Raw genomic sequence first — 25,170 nt, 5'->3', positions numbered from 1 at the left:
TGGTACACACACTTTTTTTTCTAATTGTCGGGTGCACTCTTGTGTGTAGTCCCCCCAAACCCCCACCCCACCCATTTTCATTGCCTGGAGCCCAGGCAATCCATAGACTTCCTGCTTCAACTTTCTGAGTACTGGGAGTAGCCATCATACCTGACTGTGACTTCTTAAGGACACATTCTGTCTTAGTCAGGGTTTCTATTCCTGTACAAACGTCATGACCAAGAAGCAAGTTAGGGAGGAAAGGGTTTATTCAGCTTACACATTCACGTTGCTGTTCATCGCCAAAGGAAGTCAGGACTGGAACTCAAGCAGGTCAGGAAGCAGGAGCTGATGCAGAGGCCATGGAGGGATGTTACTTACTGGCTTGCTTCCCCTGGCTTGCTCAGCTTGCTTTCTTACAGAACCCAAGACCACCAGCCCAGGGATGGTACTGCCCACAGGGGGCCTCCCTACTTGATCACTAATTGAGAAAATGCCTTAGAGCTGGATCTCATGGAGGCATTTCCTCAACTGAGGCTCTTTTCTCCATGATAATAATTCCAGATTGTGTCAAGTTGACACACAAAACCAGCCAGTACACATTCTCATAAGTAACAGTGTCAGGTTAGCACACGCGCACCACTGAGGGAATATCTCTTGCTCTTTAGCATAAGGTGTAAGAGAGCTCAACCTCAAGAGATCATTTTCTGTGTCTGGGCAGCCCCACCTCCTCACAGACATTTCAGTCTTTCTTCAGGGACGACGTCATGATTTTCAGGCAAGGCTTGCCCTCCTGGTTCTGTCTGCAGTTCTGGGTCTCTCTGCCTCTGAAGATATGCATTCTACTTGTGAATCTGAGCAATGGTGCTAACCCTCTCTGCATCTGAGGTTATTGCTTCCAGGGTGGTTTTTTGACAACCTCACGCCAAGTGACCTATCTTAGCTTCAGGAAGGACATGGGATGCCCTCTCAGACAATGGCTACTAAAACGTTATTTTGAGTTTAGTCATGATGTTCATTACTGTCCACTGAGCAGATGGAGGGACTTTTTCTTACTCCTTTGAATTTAAGAAGACAAGCGTTTTATGATCCCTCTGTAAGATTCTTTTTATCTTGTTATTTGCTGTTGTTTTGAGGCAGGATCTTGTAGAACACCAACTGTTCTTAGATCACTATGTAGCCTGGGCTAGCTGTAGACTTTTTTATTCTTCCTTTTTTTTTGTTTGTCTTTGTATCTGTTTTTTGAGAGATGGTTTCTCTATGTAATCTTGGAAGTCCTGGAACTCCCTATGTAGACCAGGCTGGCCTTGAACTTGAAGATCTGTCTGCCTCCCAGGTTCTGGCATTAAAGGCATGCATCACCATTTGATTGGCTGCTGCCGCCGCTGCGGCTGCCTCCTCCGCCGCCTCCTCCTCCTCCTCCTCTTCTTCCTCTTCTTCCTCCTCTCCTTCCTCCTTCTTCTCTCTCTCTCTCCCTCCCTCCCTCTCTCTCTGTCTCTCTAATATAATCAGTTTTTGGTTTTGTTGTTTTGTTTTTTATGTTAGAAATGCAAATATTTTATTGTTTATTTTTATACTATACTTTGCATTCCCACTTGAAGGAAAAATGATTATGGTGTTTTAAGAATGCAACCACTGGATTAGACAAAGCCTTTCATGATTGATTATACCTTGTAAATACCTCAGAATACACAGGGACACCATGAGATAATGAATACAATAAAAAAATGATGGGAAAATTCAGTTTGATCACAGAAATTTAAGAGGAAACTTTAGGACCTTAGTCAGATTCTTTCTGTGCTGGGGCTTATATGCTACTTCATTGTAGACCAAGGTTCAAGGTAGGCTAAGGAGAAAACTATTTATCCTTTGAAGTTACAATCTAAGAAATGGGACACCAAGCATTCTGTGGGAACTGGTTAGCCATGAAGAAGGCCTTAGTAAGGACAGCAGTGGAAACAGCTAGCTACCTGTAGAGAGCCTGAGCCTGCCTTATAAAACAAGAGCCTATGGAGCAGTACTTATAGTCATAGACATGATGCAGTTTCACCATCCCTAAATAACCCTCAGGGTATTGAAAGGATTCAAGGTGTGGCACTTTTCAGGCATGAGAAGCTACTATTGAACACCAAACATGGGATGACCTACTGATGGATTCTTTGGAAGCTGTTGGACTTGGCTTGATCGTATGGGATTCTGGTATCCCTGTGCGGACAGACTTCTCCATGGATTTCCACAAACTGGAATGCCTTCACCAACTGAGGGTTTCTTCCATGATGCTCCTACCAGGAGATGGTTGATACTCAAGTGCTTGATGACCCCATCAGGGTCAATAATGAAGAGGCCTCTAAATGCAGTACCAACATCTTCAGCAGTACCCTGCCGCTCAGGCTGTTCGCTTAGTTAGATTTGGCAACAGCGTGATATTCATTTGGCCCAGACCACCATTCTTCCTTTGGGTATTGATCCACTATCCTTCTTTGGGCAAGATGGCTAAAGTGGAAATCAACTGAAACTACTTGACAGTCATGAAAGTCACTGGCTTTGCCGCTGAAAGCAAGGATTTCAGTAGGACACACAAATGTGAAATCCAAAGGCTGGAAAAAAGACATCAAATATTTCCCATTAAAATCTTCAAGATTCAGCTCTTTGAGCTCTCCATTGACAACCATGGTACCCTTAAAACAGGGCACATGCTGTGTGACAGCTGGGGTGTGGAATCAGCAACTGATGCTAAAGTCAGACTTTGCTTGGGCAGAGGCAGACCCACTGTATATCTGTCAAGCAGGTTCTTCTAGAAGCAACAGGCCTAAGAATTGGAAAGCAGAAATACCCCTGGAAATAGCACTCATATCCTGAGCAACCAAGGAAAGAGCAACCTTCCTGCAGCAGCCGCCATCTTCAGTGTCTGATCGGTTTTATTGAGATAGTGCAGGTTATGCTGGACTTTACAAGGATAATTTTCTCAAGTATATCATGTACTTTGAACATCAACTTCAGCTTTGAACTTCTGATCCTCTTCAGCTTTATAGGTGCTATGATGACAGAAATGTGCCACCCTACCTGGACTTTTTTCAGTAGTGTTCCAATCTAATTTTCTATGCTGGCATGGTGGTCATCCCGGGTCACAGCGCACTTTATATGCTCTGCTGACAGTAAGATCATCTCTACTTTGTTTTCTAATAAGAGCCTCAGCCAAATAGTGGCAGTACATACCTTTAATCCCAGTATCTGAGAGGCAGAAACAACTGGATCTCTGAGTTTGAGGCCAGCCCGGTCTACAGAGCAAGTTCCAAGACAGCCAGGGCTACACAGAGAAATCCTGTCTCAAAAAACGAAACCAAACCAAGAACCTCAGCTTGTGTTGACTCAAGAGTTTGAAGCTAGGAATAGTGGCGCATAATGCCTGTAATCCCAGGATGCAAAAAGCTGAGCCTAGAGGACTTGAGTTCAGAGTTAGCGTGCACCACATAATGAATCAATGCTTGCACCACATAATGAATCAATGCTTGCTTAAAGCAACAACAAAATAAGCAGGCGAGGAAAAAGCAGAAACATTTGTTCTTGAGTTGTTATTTGATGTTGGTTTCAGGAGTTAAGATCTAATGTGGTTTGCTTTTTGCCAGGTGAATCTGTGTTTTGACCAATTTGTTTATAAACTGGCAGACCAGATATTTGCATATTACAAGGTTATGGCAGGAAGGTAAGTGTATGATTTGTGATTCCCATGCAGAATCTTGGGCGATTTGGTCTGATATTTCTATTAAAATTAACAACGTATAACAAATATCCTGCCTCTCTTCTGCACCAGTTTGCTTCTTGACAAACGGTTACGATCAGAGTGCAAAAATCAGGGAGCCACGATCCACCTCCCACCGTCTAACCGCTATGAGACGTTGCTGAAGCAAAGGCACGTGCAGGTGAGCTAAGTGACTCTACTAAAGTGTCTTGGAAATGACGGGCTTGCCTTAGAGCTGACCACTCTTACAGGTATTGTGGCATGTGACTGTCGTAACAAAGTGTTAATGTGTTTTGTGGTTTTCCTTCCGTACCCACTTCCTATCTGAGATCTCGGGGTTGCCCAGGCTAGTCTTTTTTTTTTTTTTTTTTTTTTTTTTTTTTGAGATTATATCTTAAAGACTTTTCTATTGCTACATAGAGAAGAAACCTCACCTCAGAGCTTTCCCCCACTGATACACTTCTTCTAACAAAGCCATACCCAGTCCTTCCCAAACAGTTCCACCAACTGGGAACCAAGTATTCAAGCATGTGAACCTATGGGGGGCATTATCATTCAAACTACCACAGATTATAATATACTTTCGTCAATTCCCTCTTCCAAGTCCTCTCTCCAAAGCCTCCCTGATAGCCCTCCCTTTGCTCTTTCAAATTCAAATTCATTTCCTTTTTCTTTAAATTTTGTATTTTTCAGGGCTGACCATTTGATACTAGATAACCAATTCGTGTGCTCTTCCCTGGGAAAACTATTTCTTCCATTCTCAGCATTCCTTAGTTTGTAGGGGTCAGGCCTCATGACCTTTGTCCTTATCCATGTTAGCGTGTCTATTTGTGTCATCCCTGTTCAGGTCACATTCAGGCAGCCATGTTGGTGAGATGTTTGTGGGTATGTTCTCTGACATTTATAGGAGACACAGCCTCACAGCAAACTCCCTGTCCTGGCTCTTAACAATCATTCTGATTACTCTTCCACGATGATTCTTGACCCTCATGTTCAGGGATTGTGTTATAGTTATCAGTTGGGACTAGGCTTCATAACTCTGTGTTCTCATTGGTTCTGTTTTTCTGTGATGGTTTCTTGTCTGTTGCAAAGAGAAGTTTTCTCTCTTTTTTTAAAGATTCATTTATTTATTTTATGAATATGAGTGCCCTCTCTGCACGTACATTTACACACCAGAAGAGGGCATCAGATCCCATTACACATGGTTTTGAGCTAGCATGTGGTTGCTAGGAATTGAACTCAGGACCTCTGGAAGAAAGACAGTGCTCTTAACCACTGAGCTATCTCTCCAGCCCTGAGAAGTTTTCTTGGTAAGGTGTAAGAACGCCACTTATCTGTGGTCATATTTAGAATTTAGTTAGGGAATATATTGGCTTATTAAACTGGCAGTTGTAGGTTCTCCTTTAAGATCCATGACTTCACTAGCTCTGGGTAGTTGCCTAGGTTTCCAGTACCCAGCATAATTTACCTCTCATTGGGTGGGTCTTAAGTACAATTAGTTATCTATTGTTTACCACCAAGGTATGTGTGCCACTATTGTATCCTGAGGGTTATTATGCCATGGTGTGGTTTATAAGTGAATGTTAGGTAGGACTTTTGGGTGTTTCCCTCTTTGGGAAACTTCCAAGGTATCTTCTGGTACTATGGAAGTTAGTTCTTAGGGAGGAAGGCTTTGGATCAGATCCATCTCAGGTCTTCTGGGCCTTGTGTTTGAAGTGCATGGTGTCTTCAGCAATAGGGACTTAGCTTCCACCACTTCAGGTCACAAGGGCAATAGTAATTGCTTGGGATGTTTTGGGAGTCACTTGGACAATCCTGACAAACAGCTTCGTATGTGCCCAGGCTCAGCTTACCCTACTGGGCTTCTCACCTTAGCCTGAAATTATAGGCTTATACTTGTACCCCGTAGAAGAAGGTTATATTTTATATTAGACAACCTTAACTGCAGGGGTGAAATTGCAGGTCTCTGAACCCTGATTGGCTTCTAGAACAGGCCCAGGTCCTAAAGAAAATAGTAATGAAAACAGGTCATAATAGTAATGTACTAACGTTTTGTTTCACTTCAAACTTCAAATACAGTAGTACTCTTGACATTACTTGGCTTGAGGATCCAGCTCAATGGTAGAGTCTTTGCCTAGCATCTATGTAGACTTGGGTACCAGCTTCAGCATCGCTTATGTGTATGCATGTGAGTGAATACGCACATATATTCTCACGTACATGCACACAAGTATTTTCTTTTGATATAGGTGTCTTGGGTGTTGCCGCTTGTTTGTTTTTGTTGTTTTTTAAGATCTTTGTTTACTTAAAATATTTGTTTGTATTTAGTGAGGTCTTTGTGGAGTGTGTGCATAGATCAGAGGACAACTTTCATGTGTCTTTTATTTTATTGTCTTATTTGGGTCCCAAGGATTGAACTGAGGACGTCAGACTTGGCCATAAGTGCCTGTCCCTACTGATGCATTCACCAGGTCTTATGTTGATTCTTTACCTTGCTATCCCTTGGCCTTTCTCTTCCTCTAGCTGCTCGGGAGATCCATCGATCTCAATCGTCTGATTACACAGCGTGTTTCAGCAGCCATGTACAAATCTCTAGAACTGGCAATTGGACGATTTGAAAGTGAAGATTTAACATCAGTAGTCGTAAGTACTAGAACTGTTTTTTTCCCTTTCTATTGATAAGTTGAACTAATAGTAGGTCAGTTCTTGAATAGATGATAAGAGATGGTAACTAATGGATCTTCGACTATGTCAAGTACCATGTTACTACCTACTCTTAATATTTGTAATTTATATTAACTTAAAAGAGAAAGTAATCCTGATCTTAAATAAGTTACACCTACTGAGGACAAAGATAAAAATCTATAAACTCCATTACAGAGAAAGATGAAATAGAAAGGATTGAAAAGAAGTGGTTATTTATTTTTTTATAAAAGTTTGTGGGAGATGATTTTGTCCCAACTATAGGCTAATGTAGTTGTTCTGAGCATGTTGAAGGTAACACTGGCCTAAGTAATGATAATATTGCAAAGATTAAAGTATAGTAAATTCACCCACCACCTACTGATATATCTGCTTACAATTGCTTTATCATGAAATATTTCCATTGTAAGTCAGGGAGTGTGTTACTTAGGTTTGTCTATATGGAATTTATTGCTTGGGAAAACTGACCCAAAGTGGCCATCACCAGTTGGATTATATACAAGTGGTAGTGGATAAGACTTAGGACTTAGATGGTACATTGACAGGTAGTAATATTAAGTAGTGATTTGTCCAAATTGCCTTTGCCCAAGGTAGGCGGTGACTTGAGGGCAGTAGTGGATATGTGAAAGTGACCATAGTAGAGGAAAAAAGACTAAGGCCCAGTGGATGTGACTGTAGAGTAAGGAACTTAAATTGAGTACCAAACTCTGGTTACCTATAAAAGTCCCAATTTCATATGGTTCTGGCCCACATCTTGTTGGCCACCTCATTGCAGCCTTCTCCTGTTTGTATCTCCCCATGTGCTAGTCCTCCTAGGGACCACATAGCCTAGGTGGGGATTGCAGTCTGCAGGTAAATACCTCCTTCCTGGATGGCCCATCTCCCCTCTCATATCCTTGTCTCTATGATCTTGTAGGAGCTAGATGGGCTCTTAGAAATCAACCGTATGACGCACAAGCTGCTGAGCAGGTACCTCACACTAGACAGCTTTGATGCCATGTTCCGGGAAGCCAACCACAACGTGTCTGCACCTTATGGAAGAATCACCCTCCATGTCTTCTGGGAGCTAAACTATGACTTCTTGCCCAACTACTGCTATAATGGCTCCACCAACCGGTAAGCATGCCATTAGCGTCACAGACATGTTTGGATATCCCAGTTCAGATGCATCTACAGCCAGTGATCTTCAGCCCTGACCATCTGCATACTTCCCCCTTTAACTCTGCCCTCCTTCTGCCCTCATGATTCTCATGTTCTGGTCTCTCTCAGGCCTTCCTTGTTCCTTCCGTTTACAAGGCTAGCCCTGGGCCAGCACTTGGGCAGATGGTCATCACTTTACCTGTAGAAATAGAATACTGGCAGAAGGCCAGCACTTGAGGCAGGAGAGCCAAGGTTCTGCCAACACACTTAGTTGTCACTATAGACAGACTCTCCTGTGCCATGGAATGGCTGCTGGAACTGTACTGCCTACTTTAAGTCTCCCTTATGGCAGAATGTGGCAGGCGATTCTACTTTTCAGGTTTCTTCTGAAGTGTTGAGGGTCAAAGTGAGAGTGTGGTAATGTCTTTCTTCCCACTTACCATCTTGCTGTTGTGTTAATGAGAGTAAAGTTTGGTGGTAGAATGGTTGAATGGTAACTCTTACACCGGTCATCAGAGTAGAATCTCCTCAGGACCAGTGTGGTCTCTTTGTGAAAAGATTACCAGGAACAGGGTATTCTCTTAAGATGATAGGTTCCACCACTGGTCAAGTTGACTTCTGTGTCTGATTAAGGTTGTTGCTCCCAAGTTTCTCCACTGTCTAGTCACTACTTTTCTGTTTAACTTTTGTAAGTAATGTGTAACTGAGTAAGTAACTCAACTGAGACTACGTAATAGCCATACTTTGTTGGCATCTAACCCACTGGTGTCAGCATCTGTGACAAATGCTTAGCTTGCTCTTATTTGTCCCTGGATGGTTGAAGAGTGAGTTTCTTTTTTTTTTTTTTTTTTTTTTTTTAAAAGCATGGGGTACCTTTATTAACGAGATCCCAGGTCTTAGCGGGATCCCGGGTCGACACGTATCTCACATAGGAGACAGAGGAATCGACCCCGAGCCTCCAAACTCGGGGGTTTATATAGGGGAGGTTAGGGGGTTTGGCGCGGTTGAAGAGTGAGTTTCTAATCTCTTCATTCCTCTGAAAATGTTAATCAGCATTCTACAAGTGAACATTCTTCTCTTTGGTAATGATTATAAGTATAATCAGGGACTCTGTCTTAGCGTTTGTATCTTCAGTTGATTTCTGTAATCAGCACTGTGAACACCTATTACAGTGGTATGTGTGTATTCCCACTGTTTTATAAGTACCACTTTATCTTCTACCACAAGATGGAGCGTCTGGGTAATTGGTGTGCTCACCTGTACTAGGATGTCAGTGTTCTAGAGCCATTTCGTGACAACAGTAGGGAGTACTCACAGGCTTGCTATTTTAGGTTTCTATGGCTGCTGTTAAAAGAGAAGTGTTCTCTTACAGTCCAAAATGAGGTGTCAGCAAACCACACTTCCCCTTTAGACTCTGGGTGGACTCTCTGCTTGCCTCTCGCTAGCTTGTGGAGCAGCTGTCTGTTTCTGACACTCCGTGGCTTGTAGCAGTATCATTCCAGGCTTTGCATTTACCAGGAAACAGTATTCTTCTGAATCTCTCTCCACCCACCCTCCTTGTAAGGACAACAGCCATATAGATCGGGGCCTTACTCTCAGCTCCTGATCTTATCACCGAGAACATGTGTAATGACCCTGTTTCTATCTCCTGTGCTACAGAGAAGGAGTACTCAGATATCTTTTGGATGGTCACATTTTAACTCGTAGTATTTATGAATACTTGTGTTTTTTTTCTTATACAGTTATCTATAAATTAAAACATTCTGATATCTCCAGTTTCATTTCAGTGCCACAATATTCATTTGACTCATCACTCAGTGTTTTTGGACTTCCTCAAAAATGGAAAAGATGCCTTTGCTCATTATGATATTGGCTTGTTCAATTAGACAAAAAGCAAACTACTTTAAGAATTGCTGGTTCTGATTGCTGTGAAACAAACATTCCCACTATAGTTCAGCATTTGTTTTTGTTATTTTGGCTGTAGATGAAAGTATGCAGGCAATACTGTGTTAAAGTTTTGTGCGTGATGGAGGAACAGTCTATCTTTCTTTAAATAAGAGGACAACTGGACAAAACACATACATCCCTATTTTCTAATACTAGTCTTCTGCTTAAAGGAAACATGAGAAGTGTCTTTTGACTGTCCTACCATTCTGTCTAGAAACACATTCTGAACAAAGAACAGAGGGCAGTTGGTGTAGAGCTTGGGAATCCTGCTTGCAGGAAGAAACACAGTAGAACGTGGGGAAGCTCACACAGCTGGAATTTATAAAGTTAAATATGGAAGAGGTGGAACTCTCAGAAAAAAAAACCAAAAAACCAAAAAAACAAAAAACAGCTCCTGAAACCAGCATGGGCTCCACGGTGTTGGGGAGCTATAGTCAGTAATTCACAGAGCTCGCAGCAGTATTGACCATTTGCTCTCCTTGTCAGCACAAATTTAGAAACTTACTCAGCACCCAGATACTTCATAGATTCGGTAGAAGTCTATTGCCTTCGTAGTAGGTCTTAATTCTAAACTACTTGCCTTTCCATAGAAATACCATAAACATACCATTATCTGCTTGATATGCAGATAAACTTAGCTCCCTGCTGCCTCAAAAATCAACACTAACAGAAAACAAGACTTAATAAGATATCTCAGTGTCCAGCATCCAGTCTGGAATTAGGTATGCTCAGTATCTGAAAAAGGTGACATATAATGAGGAGAAAAATCAGTTCATAAAACACAAGCAACAGGGATGACAGTGCCAATGTGGTCAGAAGGCAAGAGTGTTAGCCATTTTAAGTATTAGTAAAGATTTAAGAAAGTCGAACGTAAGAGAACGTGATGGTTTACATTTGCTTGACCCTGGGAGTGCACTATTAGAAGGTGTGGCCTTGCTGAAGGAAGTGTGTCACTGTGGGGTGGGCTCGGAGACCTCCTCCTAGCTGCCTGAGGATGTTCAGTCTGTTCTTGGCTTCTTACGGATGAAGATGTAGAACTCTCAGCTCCTCCTGCACCATACCTGCCTGGATGTTGCCATGCTCCAGCCTTGATGATAATGGACTGAACCTCTGAACCTGTAAGGCAGTCCAAATTAAATAATGTCCTTATAAGAATTGCCTTGGTCATGGTGTCTGTTCACAGCAGTAAAACCCTAACTAAGACAGAGAGATAATGGTTTACAGAAGAGAATGGATTGAATTAATACTGTAAACACAGTACCGGAAGTGAAAATTCCATTTGCTTAGCTAAATGTTAGATTCTGTTTTGCAGAAAGCCAGTGAATTTGAATAGCTTCTGCAAACTGGCATGATGTTACACGTCCTTATAGTTGTAACTCTAGTAAGAGCTTAGCATTGGAGTGGAAAGAATATTTAAGTTAATACTCCCAAATTTGCAAGTGTAGTAAATACTGTAACTGTGCAGATGTAACTGAGGAAGCTCACAGAGCTTATCAAGTCAGACATAGGGAGGGAACTGCTGCCTCAGCTCAAAATGGGATAATTAAGTGCTGAGACTTGACTTTCAAGTTAGTGTGGAGTTACAGCTGTGGGGGTTGGTACTGAACAATTTCCCTATTCAGGGATTTTGACAATTCTGCTGAACTCTAGTATCTGAAGGCATAGCATTTCACAAGGCTGCTTTCATTTCAGTACTAGTGATTTGGGTCCTATGATCTACTCTTCACTTCTGACCAGCTGGCTAGATTCAGAAAATCTCTGCCCAGGTAGTAGATCTTCATGAGATTCCTGGTGGAAATGACTGGGCTGGTTTCCGCCCTGGAGATGTGTTACCCTCCTAGTACTGAAGCATGTGAGATGGACTGGAAGATTACCATGTGACCATGCTAACTAAACTCCAGCAACTGCCCTCATGAATTGTTGTCTGCTGTCACCCAGCCTACATCCTCACTCTCTGGTCACGTGTCACATGGTTGGTCATTCTATCATGCCAGTCCCATTCTAAGGGTTTCTCTTTGGTGTAGACTCAGGTGTGATCCAAGAGGCCATCAGTACTGTGTATGTCGGGTACATATACTACTCTTATACTGCTGTGATAAGACATCATGGCCAAGGCAACTTAACAAAAGGGCTTAGACTTCCAGAGGATTAAGAGCCCATCACCCCATGGTGGGAATGGATGCCAGCAGGCAGGCAGGCAGCTGGAGCAGCAAAATGAGGACTTACATACTGAGACGTGAACCAGACTGTGAAACACCGAAGTCCCGACCTTAGTACCTGCCCTAATAGTGCCATCGACTGGGGACCTAATGTTCAAGTGCCTGAGGGTATGTGGGACTTTTCTGATATCAACACACCTCAGTACAACACATTGTCCTTTTGAAAGATTACATAAAAAAGTGTTTCGTTTTGTTTGTTTTCCTGAGTACAAATTGGGACGATTTGCAGCCCATAATTACTAGGGTCTGACACCTGCCCTTCAGTAGGCGAGAATCTGGCCCCTTAACTGCATTCTGTCTGTGAAACACTTGGCCTTGCAGGTTCCTGGACTCTCAGGTGCACATGCTTTCTCTGCTAACTATTGAAAGGAACTTCCATTTAATTTCCTTTACTACAACATGAGTTCACCAAGTTCACAGATGTATATAATCGGAAAACTTTGTGTGTTTTCTATGTGCAAACATTTGCCTGTATGTTTGGGTTGGTGTCACATGTGTGCCTAGTTCATGTAGAATCAGAAGAGGACATTGGTCCCATGAAACCAAAGTTACAGACGATTGTGAGCCACCATATATGAGTGCAGAGAACCGAACCCAGCCTTCTGTAAGAGCAGCCAGTGCTCTTAACTGCTGAGCCATCTCTCCAGCTCTGTTTCAGCAGCAATTTTGAAAGTTTTTGCTTGAAATTTATTCTCGTTTTAAATGGGCTGGATACACTACCTAGATGCAGAGTCTTGACTGAGTTGCGTTAAACATATTTTATTTGGCTCCTTAACTAGTAGTCCAGAACTAGGGCTCTAAGTACCCAGGATGTCACTGCTAATGTTGTAGAGTCCTGTCTTCCCATTTCTGACGCAGCAAAGCCAAGAATGTGTTCATTACAGATATCAAGTATTGCATCAGCGTCGAGATAGTCTCAGTGCTAGTAGGCCAGAACCTTTGTGAACTAGAAGACCTGTTTATAGGTAGGAGGACAACAGAGGTTCCTACTCTGGCTTGGACTTACTATTATTTGTAGATCTTTAACTTTGTGGGTGTTGATTTACTAGAATTTTCCTATTTGACGTTACCAGTTACCTATGAGAAAGAGTTAAGATACATAATAAAACGTTTGACACTAAAGAACCGCTATTAAATTTGGTGTTCTTTCTTTCCCCTTGTATCTTTCTCGTTTAGGTTTGTTCGGACAGTATTACCATTTTCTCAGGAATTTCAACGAGACAAACAACCTAATGCACAGCCCCAATATTTGCACGGCTCCAAGGTGGGTTGTTTCTGCTTATGTAATGATAGATTTCTATTGCTGTCCAAAACCCTGAGGGAAAGTGTCTATTTCAGCTTACAGTTGTAGTCCATCCCAAAGGGAAGTCAGAGCAAGAAACTGGAGGCAGGAACTGAAGGAAAGGACACAGAGACACGCGCTTACTGGCTTGCTCAGCCTGCTTCCTTATAACTAGCATCCAGGTCTCCCTGCTCAGGGTACTGGCCTCAATGAGCTGGGCCTTCCCATATTAACCTTTAATCACAAAAACACCCCACAGACTTGGCTTCTTAGTTGAGGTTCCCCTTCCCAGATAACTCTAGGCTGTGTCAAGTTGATAAGAAACTGAGACAGAATGTAGGAAGACTGAAACAGAAAAATAAGAAATAAAGGACAAGCAGAAAATGAGAACAATAGGCTTACACCTCACAATACCAGTGTGGAAAGGTGTTACCTATAAACAGCCTAAGTACATTCAGAAGACAAGAGATTGGCAGAATGCATTAAAAGACGACTGGGACCAGTGTGTATCCTGTGGTAGATATGTGCTTGGTGTGTAAGAGGTCTTGAGTTTGATTCTCGGGATGAAAACAAACACAAATCGTAGCTCAAGTATGTGCTCAGCTTGGCTTGGTTTCAGTTTATGAAAGGTAAAGGTGAGTATAGGAAAAGCTGTGTGATAAAAGTATTAGTCAGAACCAAGCAGATGTGGCTATATTAATACAAGTTACGCTAGGCGTCAGAGCAAAGGACATTACTAGGGGGAATACTTAGGGTATGGCAGTTCTGCACGTTTATATGCCAATGAGAGCTTCTACACAGAAACTAAGACTCATTTCTAAGAGAAGAAATGAGACACTCCACAGGGTATACACGAGGACTTCAACTCTCCTCTCAGTAACTGGTGGATGTGTTGAAACAGAACAAGCTGTGATGAAGAACTGAGCCTCAGCAAACATACCATCAGGATGCGCCGTGAATGGCCATGGACATTTACCAGGCTACACCATATTCTGGGCAGCAAAATAAACTAAAGAAAATTCTGGAGCTGAAATCATAGACACAGCAAACTCAAACTAGAAACTGATTTTTAAAGTTAAGACAGGCTGTGGAAGTGCCTCTGTGGGTGAAGAGAGCTTCCTGTGCAAACATGAGGACCTGAGTTCAAGTCCCCAGAACCCCTGTTATAACATGGGATTAGAGGGGCCATCACCACAGTGCAGGGTGAGGGCAGAAGCCATCACATCAGAGAAGTGGTAAGGGAAATTTAGAAGACACATCAAAGGAAATGAAATCCTTTAATTCGGCATCTCCCTGTCTCCATACCTGATCCTTCCACAAGGTTAGAGACCCTTCCTGCATGAAAATCTTCCATCACCTACCCCTGGGAACTGCTCCTGTCAGCTCCTGAATACCTTCTGCCTCCCTCAGGACAGCTTTCACTGTCCCATTAGTTTCTTTGTTTACAGTTTGCTCTTTTAAAAGGTGAAAGCCTCTGCATCAGTAAGGGCAGTCAGTCTAAGTTACAAGGGAAGTCGCTCCTTCTCTTAAGATGTGCTAAAAGTTGAACACACCTCCAAATGCCATCTGCATGAATGTGTGAGAACCATGTTGAACACTCTCCTCTTTCCCCCAGGCTTTGAACCTAGCCTACTCAAGCATTTATGGCAGCTACCGGAACTTTGTGGGGCCTCCTCACTTCCAGGTCATCTGCCGGCTGCTTGGCTACCAGGGCATTGCAGTCGTCATGGAAGAACTGCTGAAGGTTGTCAAGAGCCTGGTGAGTTTTCCTGCAATGTTTTCCCTGTAGCATGGATTCACTGGGGTAGACAAGGTCAGCCATGGGGTCTTTCTCTTTCTGTCTGGGATGTGCGGCTCAAACAGAAAAATGCTTCAAGTTAGCTTTAGACGTTTCTCCTAACTAAAGAGAATGGCTCTGGATATAAAAGAATGTCACTGTACTGCCTGGTTCTCAGGAGACTGAGGCAGGACAGCCTAGAGAACTTAACAGGATCCAATCCGTCTCTTACAAATAACACCCCCAGTCTCCCAAAAGGAAAGACTGAAGTTATAGGACTGATTTATAATTTTTTGTTGTTTCTGCCTGTCCGAGATATAGTCTCACTATATTTAGTGTAAGCTGACCTCATTCATCAGTCATCCTACCTTGGCCTCTAGATTGCTAGTATTATAGATTTGTACTACTACACCAGGCTTCAGGAACATTTAATAATCAAAATACTGTTTATTATAAGAGACTGTTGCTTCTTCTATGCAGAAGTGATTCCTGTCTTACCAAAGACCATTACTGTTACCCAAGACTTGAGGGGGTTGAAAAAGTAGAAGACAAAATCCCAGTCAAAAGATGCTTGCCACAGTCTGCTTTCTCCAGTTTGTTTCTGTTGGTTATTGTCTATGGTAGATATATGGATGATGAGAGCCAAATAATGTTCCTCTGACCCAAATGAGCAAGTGTTCTTAATCACTGAGCCATCTCTCCAGCCCATAATTCTGTAGATATTCTTTGTTTTTATTTGTAAAGTATGGGTTTTCATAAAACACAGATCTCTAGGAAACATGGTATGGAGGTAAATGGAGATCATACTGGTCATGGGAGCTTTAAGTCTACAGACGCTCAGGCATTCATGATAGGCAGGGACAGCCACTCTAGGGATACTTCAGCTGTGGGGTCATTCTTCACAAGTGCTCCAGTGAGAAGGCTCCTGACAGATGAAAGCGAGCTGCATAGTTAGTGAGGCTTAACTTGCAGGTGAGTAAAGGGCTTAGAATGGATGCATACGTGTAACCTCAGAGTGAGGTCAGAGTTGTACACATCGCCATCTGCACAGAAGCTTGTCTTATGTTACTATTGCTATGATAAACACCATAACCCAAAGCTTGTACTTCCACAGCACTGTTCATCATCAAAGAAGTCAGAAACTGAAGCATGACAGGAAACTGGAGGCAAAAGCTGATGTAGGAGCCATGGAGGGGTGCTGTTTACTGGCTTGTTCCTCATGGCTTACTCAGCCTGCTCTCCCATAGAACTCAGAACTCTTGCTCAGGGGTAGCCCCACCCACAGTAGGATGGGCCCTCCTACATCAATCACTGATCCAGAAAATACTCTGCGGGCTTGCCTGTATGCCTATAGCCCCACCCCATTGAGGCATTTTCTCAGTTGAGGCTTCCTATTCTCCAGCTTGTATCAAGTAAACATAAAATTGGTCAGTACCAACCCTCCTTATAGTACATGTCTGTGAAAAGGGAAAAGTAGGCCATGGTGGGCTTTTGGTTTTATTCATAATCAATCAATCTCAACACCACTCCCCCTCCCCCCACGTCTCCATGTAGAGGCTATATGATCTCAGATTTTTATACTTTTAAAGCAAGCACTCTTACCCACAAGCCATCTCCTTTGTTCCCACTTTGTTTTATGAGGCAGAGTGTTGCACTGAATTGGAACTAATCAAGAAGGCTAGACTGGATGACCAACAAACCCCAGGGAACCACCTCTCCCTGTCTTACCAGTGCTAAGATTACAAATGTGCTGCAGTGTTCCCTTTTTATTGTTATTTTTATTTTTTAATGTATGTTTTGGGGCTTGAACTTAGGTCTTTATTTTTTTTTATTTTATTTTTTTTTCTGGTTCTTTTTTTCGGAGCTGGGGACCGAACCCAGGGCCTTGCGCTTCCTAGGCAAGCGCTCTACCACTGAGCTAAATCCCCAACCCCTAGGTCTTTATTCTTGCATGACAAACATGTTATGGATTGAGTTATCCTCTCATCCCTCATAATTTATCATTCACTGAAGACACTTTTTAAATCTTCAGTGGTTTCCCTTTACATTTGTTTGCTTGTTTGTTTTTTATGTGTGGTGATGAGAGTTGAAGTTAAGAGTCTGACACATGTGTTCCATCATTGAGTTGTAACCTATTCTCTAATTTATCTTTTTGGGAAAGTATTTCTTTAGGTACAGATTTTCATGTTTTCTGTGATCTGTCCATGTTTTAGTTAGGGTTTCTTTGTTCTGCTATTTCTGACAGTGGCTAAACTGTCCTATAGGCCTGTGTGTCAGGAGTGCTGTAGACCTGTTTTCCTCTCTTTCAGTCAGTTATGGGGACAGAGTGTTCTGCTTTCGGGCGTGTAGTTTTTCCTTTCTACAGGTCTTCAGCTGTTCCTGTGGACCTGTGCCTTGAGTTCACCAGGCAGGTCACTTGCAGCAGAAAAGTTGGTCTTACCTGTGGCCCCGAGGCTCAAGTTCGCTCGCGGGGTTCTGCCCACGGGCTCTCCGCGGTGGCAGCGACCAGGAAGATCTGCGCCGCCTCTTCCGGGAGCCTCCGTGCACCAGGGTTCCAGATGGCCTCCGGTGTTTTCCTCTGGAATCAGTAATGTGTGCAGAGAGCAGTCTCTTCTGGTTTCGCAGGCGTGTCTGCCTCTCTGAAGGTTTAGCTCTCCCTCCCACGGGATTTGGATGCAGAGAACTGTTTACCCGGTCTGTTTCCTTCAGGTTCCGGCGGTGTCTCAGGCAGGGCTCCTGCTGCTCCTGGGCCCTCCCCCACAGGAACCCAGAGGCCTTGTACAGTTTCCTCTTGGGCCAGGGATGTGGGCAGGGGTGGGCAGTGTTGGTGGTCTCTTCCGCTCTGCAGCCTCAGGAGTGCCCACCCGACCAGGCAGTAAGGTATCTCTCCCACGGGTTCTGGGAGCAGAGAGCTGCTGCGGGCCGGGATCCGCGGGTGTGGGACTTCCGGTAAACACAGGACGTGCCTGGTCCTAGAGGGATTCTGCCTCTGTTGTCCCGATTCCACCAGGCAAGTCACTTGCAGCAGATAAGTTAGTCTTACCTGTGGCCCCGAGGCTCGAGTTCGCTCATGGGGTTCTGCCCAGGCTCTCAGCGGTGGCAGCGACCAGGAAGATCTCGCCCGCCTCTTCCGGGAGCCTCCGTGCACCAGGGTTCCAGATGGCCTCCGGTGTTTTCCTCTGGAATCAGCAATGTGTGTAGAGAGCAGTCTCTTCTGGTTTCGCAGGCGTGTCTGCTTCTCTGAAGGTTTAGCTCTCCCTCCCACGGGATTTGGGTGCAGAGAACTGTTTACCCGGTCTGTTTCCTTCAGGTTCCGGCAGTGTCTCAGGCAGGGCTCCTGCTCTAGTTAGGGTTTCTATTTCTGCGATTAAACACTATGACCAGAAGCAACTAGGAAGAAATGGTTTATTTCAACTTTCATGATTCAGTCACAGTCCATCATTGAAGGGAGTTGGGGCAAGAACTCAAGGCAGGAATCTGTTGCAAGGAAGTGATACAGAGTGCCAGAGGGTGGCACTGTCAACAGTGAGCTGGGTCCTCCCACATCAATCATCAATCAAGAAAATACTGTATAGACTTGCCTACAGGCCAGTCTTAATGGAAGCATTGTCAATTGAGTCCAGCTTCCTAAATGACTCTAGCTTGTTTTAAGTTGACATCAAACTATGCTATACAGCCTACTAAGTGAAAATATTGTTTGAATCTGAATTTGTGGCCACCTGAGTACAACCTCAGTCCATCAAAGACATGACATGAACTTAAGACATAGCAAAGATTAACAACTCTGAGAAGTTGTAGAGTTACAACATAGTAATAATGCAACGATTTAGTTACTGTTCTATTGTGAAGATACACCATGAATGACTAAGGCAACTCATAAAATAAAGCATTTAATTGCTTACAGCTTCACAGGGTTAGTTCACTATTATCACAGCGGGGAAGGAAGCAGCCCAATGGCCAGGCATGGTGCTAGAAAACTACCTGAGAACTCGATAGTCAGGCAGCAGGCAGAAACGGGAACACTGGGCTTGGCATGGACTTTTGACACCCAAAGCCTAATGCCCAGCAACACACTTCCTCCAACAAGGCCACACCTCCTAATCTTTCTAATCTTTTTCAGATTTTCCAATTCCCTGGTGACTATTCAAATAGATGAGTCTATAGGAACAATTTTCATCCAAACCAACACACTTAACTAGAATGTAGAAGAGTTTGGTCATTTACACATCTATGATCTTGGGAACCACTCAAGCTTTATGGACTGATCTGCCCTGAAATACTTGAAAGTTAGGGAAGAAAATCAGGAATGCAGACTTCATATGGCTAGACACAAAGGTGACAAAGGTGACATCCTAAGCCTGTCAGAAGAAATAGAAACTATCTTATAAGGGCTATTGCTCCTGGAGCTGCTGGCACTCTTGGTGTTGACCGTGGGTCAGCATGGAAGCTACAGGGGAATGTGATCTCTTCTGCTCTATTTCCTGACTATTTCATGTCTTAGAAAGGGGGCTATATTTTAGAGGGTGAATATTAGTTATCTCTATAGACACCCAATAGATGTTGCTCTCTTTTCACAGGTGGGATTTCATTCCCTAGACAAACTGATTCTACAGTCTTAATCATAACTGTTTTTTGCTCATGGACCAGTTTTCAGAGCACACACTTACCAGGGCCTTCCATGAGAATGGAGGGTGAGAGCTAACAGCCTTTGTCTCTTGCAGCTTCAAGGCACAATCCTGCAGTATGTGAAAACTCTGATGGAAGTGATGCCTAAGATCTGCCGCCTTCCCCGACATGAGTACGGCTCTCCTGGTGAGCAAAGGTGTCTGGAGTACCCTTCATGAGTACATCCCTCATGAGGAGGGAATCAAGTTGGAAGCTATTGAGAAGAATCAAATTTGAAAGAAGCCCAAACCAGAATTTGCCTGTTTAGAGTAGAACAAACAAACACACCTTACAACTGGGTATCAGGCCAGTAGGTAGGACTTTGGGGTCATTATTTGTTGTTAAAGAACCAAGGGACCCAGCTTGCCATCTAGCAAGGATTTTGATAACGGGGTATTGAACATATTGTTATCACAGATCCTGAAAATAATCACCTATCAAGAAAAGCAGAGGGAGCTTAACTACCAGATCCTATTGCCCTCTTATTGGGGAAAAGCATTCAAAGCAGCCACAAGGCTCTACTTCCTGTACCCTCCCTCTGGCCTCTTACTCTTTAGATAGTCTTGTTGGTCTGTAAAACATTCTGCCTTACTTGGCTCACAGGCTATAAGAACTTCACCCCAAGTCTGTGGATGTGTACTTCTAGATCAACCTCGATGACTTGCTGCAGGCTAGTCATCCAAATCAATATCCATAATGATCTCAGTGTTGCTTTAGAATTAATCTCAGCTCTATAAACCTTTGTCATTTAAAAGTGCCTTTTATACCTGGGCAGTGATGGTACACACCTTTAAACCCAGCACTTGGGAGGCAGAGGCAGCTGGATCTCAGAGTTCCACGCCAGTCTTGCCTAAATAACAAGTTCCAGGACAAGCAGTGCTACCCAGAGAAACCCTGTCAAGGGAGAGGGGTTGGGGGAGGCTGGGGGAGAATGCCTTTTATAAACTCTTACCTGATAGTATTCTCTCCAAAGATATCATCTGTTCGTTCATTCTGTATCACTCTGACCAAATGCCTCTGAAAAGCAACTTAGGGCAAGAAAGAGTGATTTGCAGTTTCAGAGGGTTCTGTTCATGAACACTTGGCTCTGTGTTTCAAGGCACATCATCATGACAGCACATTAAAGAGGCTGCTTGCTTCTGACAAACAAGTGGAGAAAGGGCTTATAGAAGAGTCCAGGGCAAAATGGATAGCACCTATGTTCCCAGTGACTGGCTTCTGTCTTACCTTACCTCCTAGTAATGCCATTATGAAGAGATGGATTTGTTCATTACAACATAATCTAGTCATCTGAAAACACCACATACCCATAGAGGTGTGCTTCACTACCATTCCCCATGTGCTCCTCTAGCCTTGTGAATGTATTGAGGCTACACATGAGTAACTCATGTTGCCATCCTCATGACTAGCCTGCTCTTGTGGCTGAGCTCCCCAGATACAGTTGGCATTTGAGGGAGCTACTGTGCCATCATAAAAGAAAATAACCATCAGCACAGACCTGGCTTAGAAGAATCATATTTCAGTTCATTGAAAGAAAGCAGATAAGTAATTTTAAGGTAATAAGATGCTGAAGAGAAAGCCATTAGGTCAGGTGAGTCTTGGTAGAGCACAAACCATAGCACTATCTTTCTTCATGCTTGTTGAGGGATAACCCCGGTGAATGGGTCTCCACTACACTGGGTAGCTACGTAGTTGTACTGACAAGTGGGAGATAGCAGGAACAGAAGGCTTGGGCTCTCTGAGGTGAGCAGGAGGGTGAATCCTTAGGAAGACATTTAGGCCAACCTCCATCTTATGTGGTTAAATTGAAGTGTATTAAATCCAACTTTGTTCTTCGGGCAGTTTGGGCTTTTACTAGGTTTGTCTTAGTTACCTGTCCATTCTTGCCCAGGTTGGCATTGTATGTATGACTCAAGTTAGCCATGTTGGTTTCTGTGTTCTTGGGCCATCCTATGGTGTCCAGGCATTGGCAAAGATGACTTAAATACTGTGGGAACTCACAGGAAAAGTATGCCAGGTTTTCCCACCAACATGAAATAAGCTGCAGGGTTTTTATACTCTATCAAATTAGATACTTTCTATGCCTGTTAGAGTTCCACTGAGTTTATCAAATGCTTTATCTGAATCCACTAGAAATGATGCTCTGGACTCTCCTTTATTCTTCTGGTACACTGGTGTTCTCTGTCATAACCGCCTTCTCTGAACAAATGGAGTTGACCGAGCAGGGCGTCAGAGGCTAGGCCCTATGGTCTGTTAAGGATGTGCCAGGTGATATAAACCATTGTTGTTGGAAGCATGTGGCAATCTCCATAATCAGGCAGTGTCAGAATGGCAGGTGCTAGTGCTATCCTGAAACCCTGACACTAACTTCTGCTGCCATAGGCATCCTAGAGTTCTTCCACCACCAGCTGAAGGACATTGTGGAGTATGCAGAGCTGAAAACAGTATGCTTCCAGAACCTGCGGGAGGTGGGAAATGCTGTTCTCTTCTGCCTGCTCATTGAGCAAAGCCTGGTGAGTTCTCAGTTCAGCCCACCCTAGCTGGGCCAAAGTTTTCACTGCTGGTGACAAATAAGTTTTCTTCCCTTTTTTTTTTTTTTTTTTTCCTTTTTCTTTTATGCTCTCCGCACCCCTCTTTAGTAAAGGTGTGAGGTGGCCAATGTAGTAAAGGATCATCATCTTTTTCTCAGCTGTTTATTGGTTCCCTACATTTAGGAAACAAGAATATAATGTTTGCTTAAAGAGTGTTTTCCCAGTGGACCAGAAAAGTAACCCAATAGAACATTAACACTATTCCAGGAAATGCTGTGGACAATTTGGTGTTTATTTCATTCTAACTTGGAAATTTGAATGTCTTTCTGCACCAGACATTTATAATCTTTTCACTATGAGATGCCCTTCCTGGTATGACTTTTTCTACTCTGTTTTAGTCTTTAGAAGAAGTCTGTGACCTGTTGCATGCAGCTCCTTTCCAGAATATCCTGCCTCGAGTCCACGTAAAAGGTGAGTCTGCATCATAAACCAGAGTTCACATTGCACATTGCACATTACACTGTGCAGCCAGAGAAAAGACCAACATTCAGTTATGTTGGTACCTAGGGAGTCTCTGTGGGGAGTGTCTAACCTGGTTAGAATTCATTAACTCAAGTATTTCTAACTATAATGGTATCTAGGATGTTTCAAAATAACACAGAAACAGGTAAGTGGATATAATAAAAAAAAATGGCCACCAAGTTGATAGTTATCACAGTGGTTCATGTGTTAAGAGGGTCATTGTACTATTTTGCTTTAGATCATGTTTAGAATTTTCAAAACTACTCATTAAATATAAACTCTTCCATGTTCCCCCATTCTGTTGATAACTGCATGAAAAAGTTACACTAGTCCAAGCTGAAAGCAAACTTTAAATAGTTACATTGCATAAGTAAATCTGTTAGCTTGAATTAAAATTATAAAGCTGTTTTAATATACTATATATTATATACAGTATATTAAATACAAAGAGAACCTGCATCCATGGAGTTAAATGAATCTTTAAATTTCTGCTAAAAATTAAACTTGGGCAATTTTTAAATCTTAAATAAGGACAGAGCATAATAATATATTTCCCAATACAGAGGGGGAGAGAGTTGATGCCAAAATGAAAAGACTAGAATCCAAGTATGCTCCACTGCATCTTGTTCCGCTGATTGAAAGGCTGGGGACCCCACAGGTAAGGGATGCTGTGGTTGTTAGGGATTGTACACTGGGTAGAAATTCCTGTCAGGCCAGTAGAGGGGTTGGAAGCAGCCAGAAGTTATTGTGAGGTCAAAAGACTGTTGCAGGAGTTGGGATTAGGGATGGTAAGTAGAGAGAGTTTAACTTCCATCTGAGGAACAAAGACATGCTTGGATGTTGCCTGTTGTCACACTCCACCCTTTCCTTTTTGAGATAGGGTTTCTGTGTAGCCTTATGTCCTGGAACTTGCTCTGTAGACTAGGCTGGCCTTAAACTCATAGTGATCCATCTGCCTCTGCCTCCCAAGAGCTGGGATTAATATAGTGTGCACCACCCCAAAGCTTTTTAAATAGGGTTTCTTGTTACAAGAAATTGTGACAAAAGGCAAGGTATCAGAATGAAGTTTACCCTAGATCTGGCAAACATAACTGTTTAGACCACTGCCATTTTGAACCCGGGTTTTTTGTTTTGTTTTGTTTTTGTTTGTTTGTTTGAGGTTGTTTTGTGAACTGTGTGCAGTGGCATTGCTGGCTTCTACACACAAGATGCTAGTTGAAATATCTTTGGAAATTGCCATGTGACCTAGAGGCAAAGTTGCTTGCAGTTACAAATGGCTATATTTCACTCTTCTAGACTTTAGTATTTTAATTTTTAGAATATAGGTAATTGCTGACATAACTTCTTGATGCTGCAAAACTCTGTTCTGCCAACTTAGCATTTTCTATCTACTAAGGAATAAGCGGACTGGTGGTAGTTTGGTTTTAGCCCTTTAGTATTCTACCATGGCTTGTAATACTACATGTACTTTTTGCAGCAAATTGCAATCGCAAGAGAGGGGGACTTGCTGACCAAGGAGCGGCTCTGTTGTGGTCTGTCCATGTTTGAAGTCATCCTCACACGGATCCGGACCTTTCTGGATGATCCCATCTGGCGTGGGCCCCTGCCCAGCAATGGGGTCATGCATGTGGATGAGTGTGTGGAGTTTCACAGACTATGGAGTGCCATGCAGTTTGTTTACTGCATTCCTGTAGGGACACACGAGTTTACAGTGGAGTAAGTGTGTGTGTGTGTGTGTGTGTGTTCTGTGACTCTTTAGAAGAGTGGGTGAACTGGCAAGGGAGGAGGTTGCTGAAAGGAGTGTGAAGTCAGTGCAGATGACAAAATTCTTTTAGAAAGTACACAACATTACTGGTTTAATACCATTGAGGTGTGTGGTTCCTTCTTTGATGCCAAAGAAAGAACTTAGCAGGAGTATCTGGGAATCATTTGAATCTAAAGCAACTGAAAGTAAATTAAAACATTCCTATCTCTGGGTGGTAGATCCATAAAGTTATTCTCTGCAGGTCTGTGACCTATCAAATGCTAGAGGAGCCCAAAATTGGCATTATTAAAAATTAGAAAATTTCTTGTGCTTATCTTTCTTTTATCTGAGAAACTGTGGACAAAGGAACTAATACAACCTGATGTGACCTTTGGAGACCCTCATGAGTCCACCGATTGGTTCATTCTCCTTACTGTTTGGTACTTCTAGGCAGTGTTTTGGCGATGGGCTCCACTGGGCTGGCTGCATGATCATTGTACTTCTGGGACAGCAGCGGCGCTTTGCTGTGTTGGATTTCTGCTATCATCTTCTCAAAGTTCAGAAACATGATGGCAAGGATGAGATCATCAAAAATGTGGTATGTAGACATCTTTTACACATCTGTCTAGGTGAAGAATGCTTATTATCCTAACATAAAATTGAAGCGTAAACATAATGCACTCTATTATGCAAACTCCAGAAAGTTTAATATTTTCTATTTCCTTTTTCAGGTAAGATCTACTTATCTTACCTGCATTTTCAGATTGTTGACACACTATTCTAGTCTTCTAGCTTCCAAACCATGTGGTTTTTAAACTTTTGCTTTTATTACTTTTGTTGTCTATTTAGTTTCCCACAACTGTCCCCTTTTAGAACACTATTGTTAAACTTTCTTCTGCTTTCCATATAACTTACTCTTCAG

General features: G+C 42.9%; 1 protein-coding gene and 1 pseudogene across 3 annotated transcripts in view; one reads left to right on the top strand and one right to left on the bottom strand.

The window, feature by feature from the left end:
* Cyfip1 (cytoplasmic FMR1 interacting protein 1) overlaps window positions 1–25,170 on the top strand; it is an 89,959-nt gene that overhangs the window by 62,650 nt on the left and 2,139 nt on the right. For all 3 annotated transcript variants that reach the window (XM_032893508.1, XM_032893509.1, XM_032893510.1), the window contains 12 exons: window positions 3,606–3,682; window positions 3,791–3,899; window positions 6,242–6,361; window positions 7,338–7,537; window positions 12,904–12,991; window positions 14,625–14,768; window positions 19,508–19,598; window positions 21,834–21,964; window positions 22,381–22,453; window positions 23,068–23,162; window positions 23,982–24,220; window positions 24,699–24,846. In XM_032893508.1, the coding sequence (XP_032749399.1) occupies window positions 3,606–3,682; window positions 3,791–3,899; window positions 6,242–6,361; window positions 7,338–7,537; window positions 12,904–12,991; window positions 14,625–14,768; window positions 19,508–19,598; window positions 21,834–21,964; window positions 22,381–22,453; window positions 23,068–23,162; window positions 23,982–24,220; window positions 24,699–24,846 (1,515 nt within the window). The remainder of the gene's footprint in view (window positions 1–3,605; window positions 3,683–3,790; window positions 3,900–6,241; window positions 6,362–7,337; window positions 7,538–12,903; window positions 12,992–14,624; window positions 14,769–19,507; window positions 19,599–21,833; window positions 21,965–22,380; window positions 22,454–23,067; window positions 23,163–23,981; window positions 24,221–24,698; window positions 24,847–25,170) is intronic.
* LOC116894751 lies at window positions 2,081–2,878 on the bottom strand (annotated as a pseudogene).

The sequence above is a fragment of the Rattus rattus genome, chromosome 2, assembly GCF_011064425.1.
Source record: "Rattus rattus isolate New Zealand chromosome 2, Rrattus_CSIRO_v1, whole genome shotgun sequence".
NCBI lineage: Eukaryota > Metazoa > Chordata > Mammalia > Rodentia > Muridae > Rattus > Rattus rattus.
Note: the sequence above shows the minus strand (reverse complement) of the source record. Positions and strands in the feature narration are given on the sequence as shown.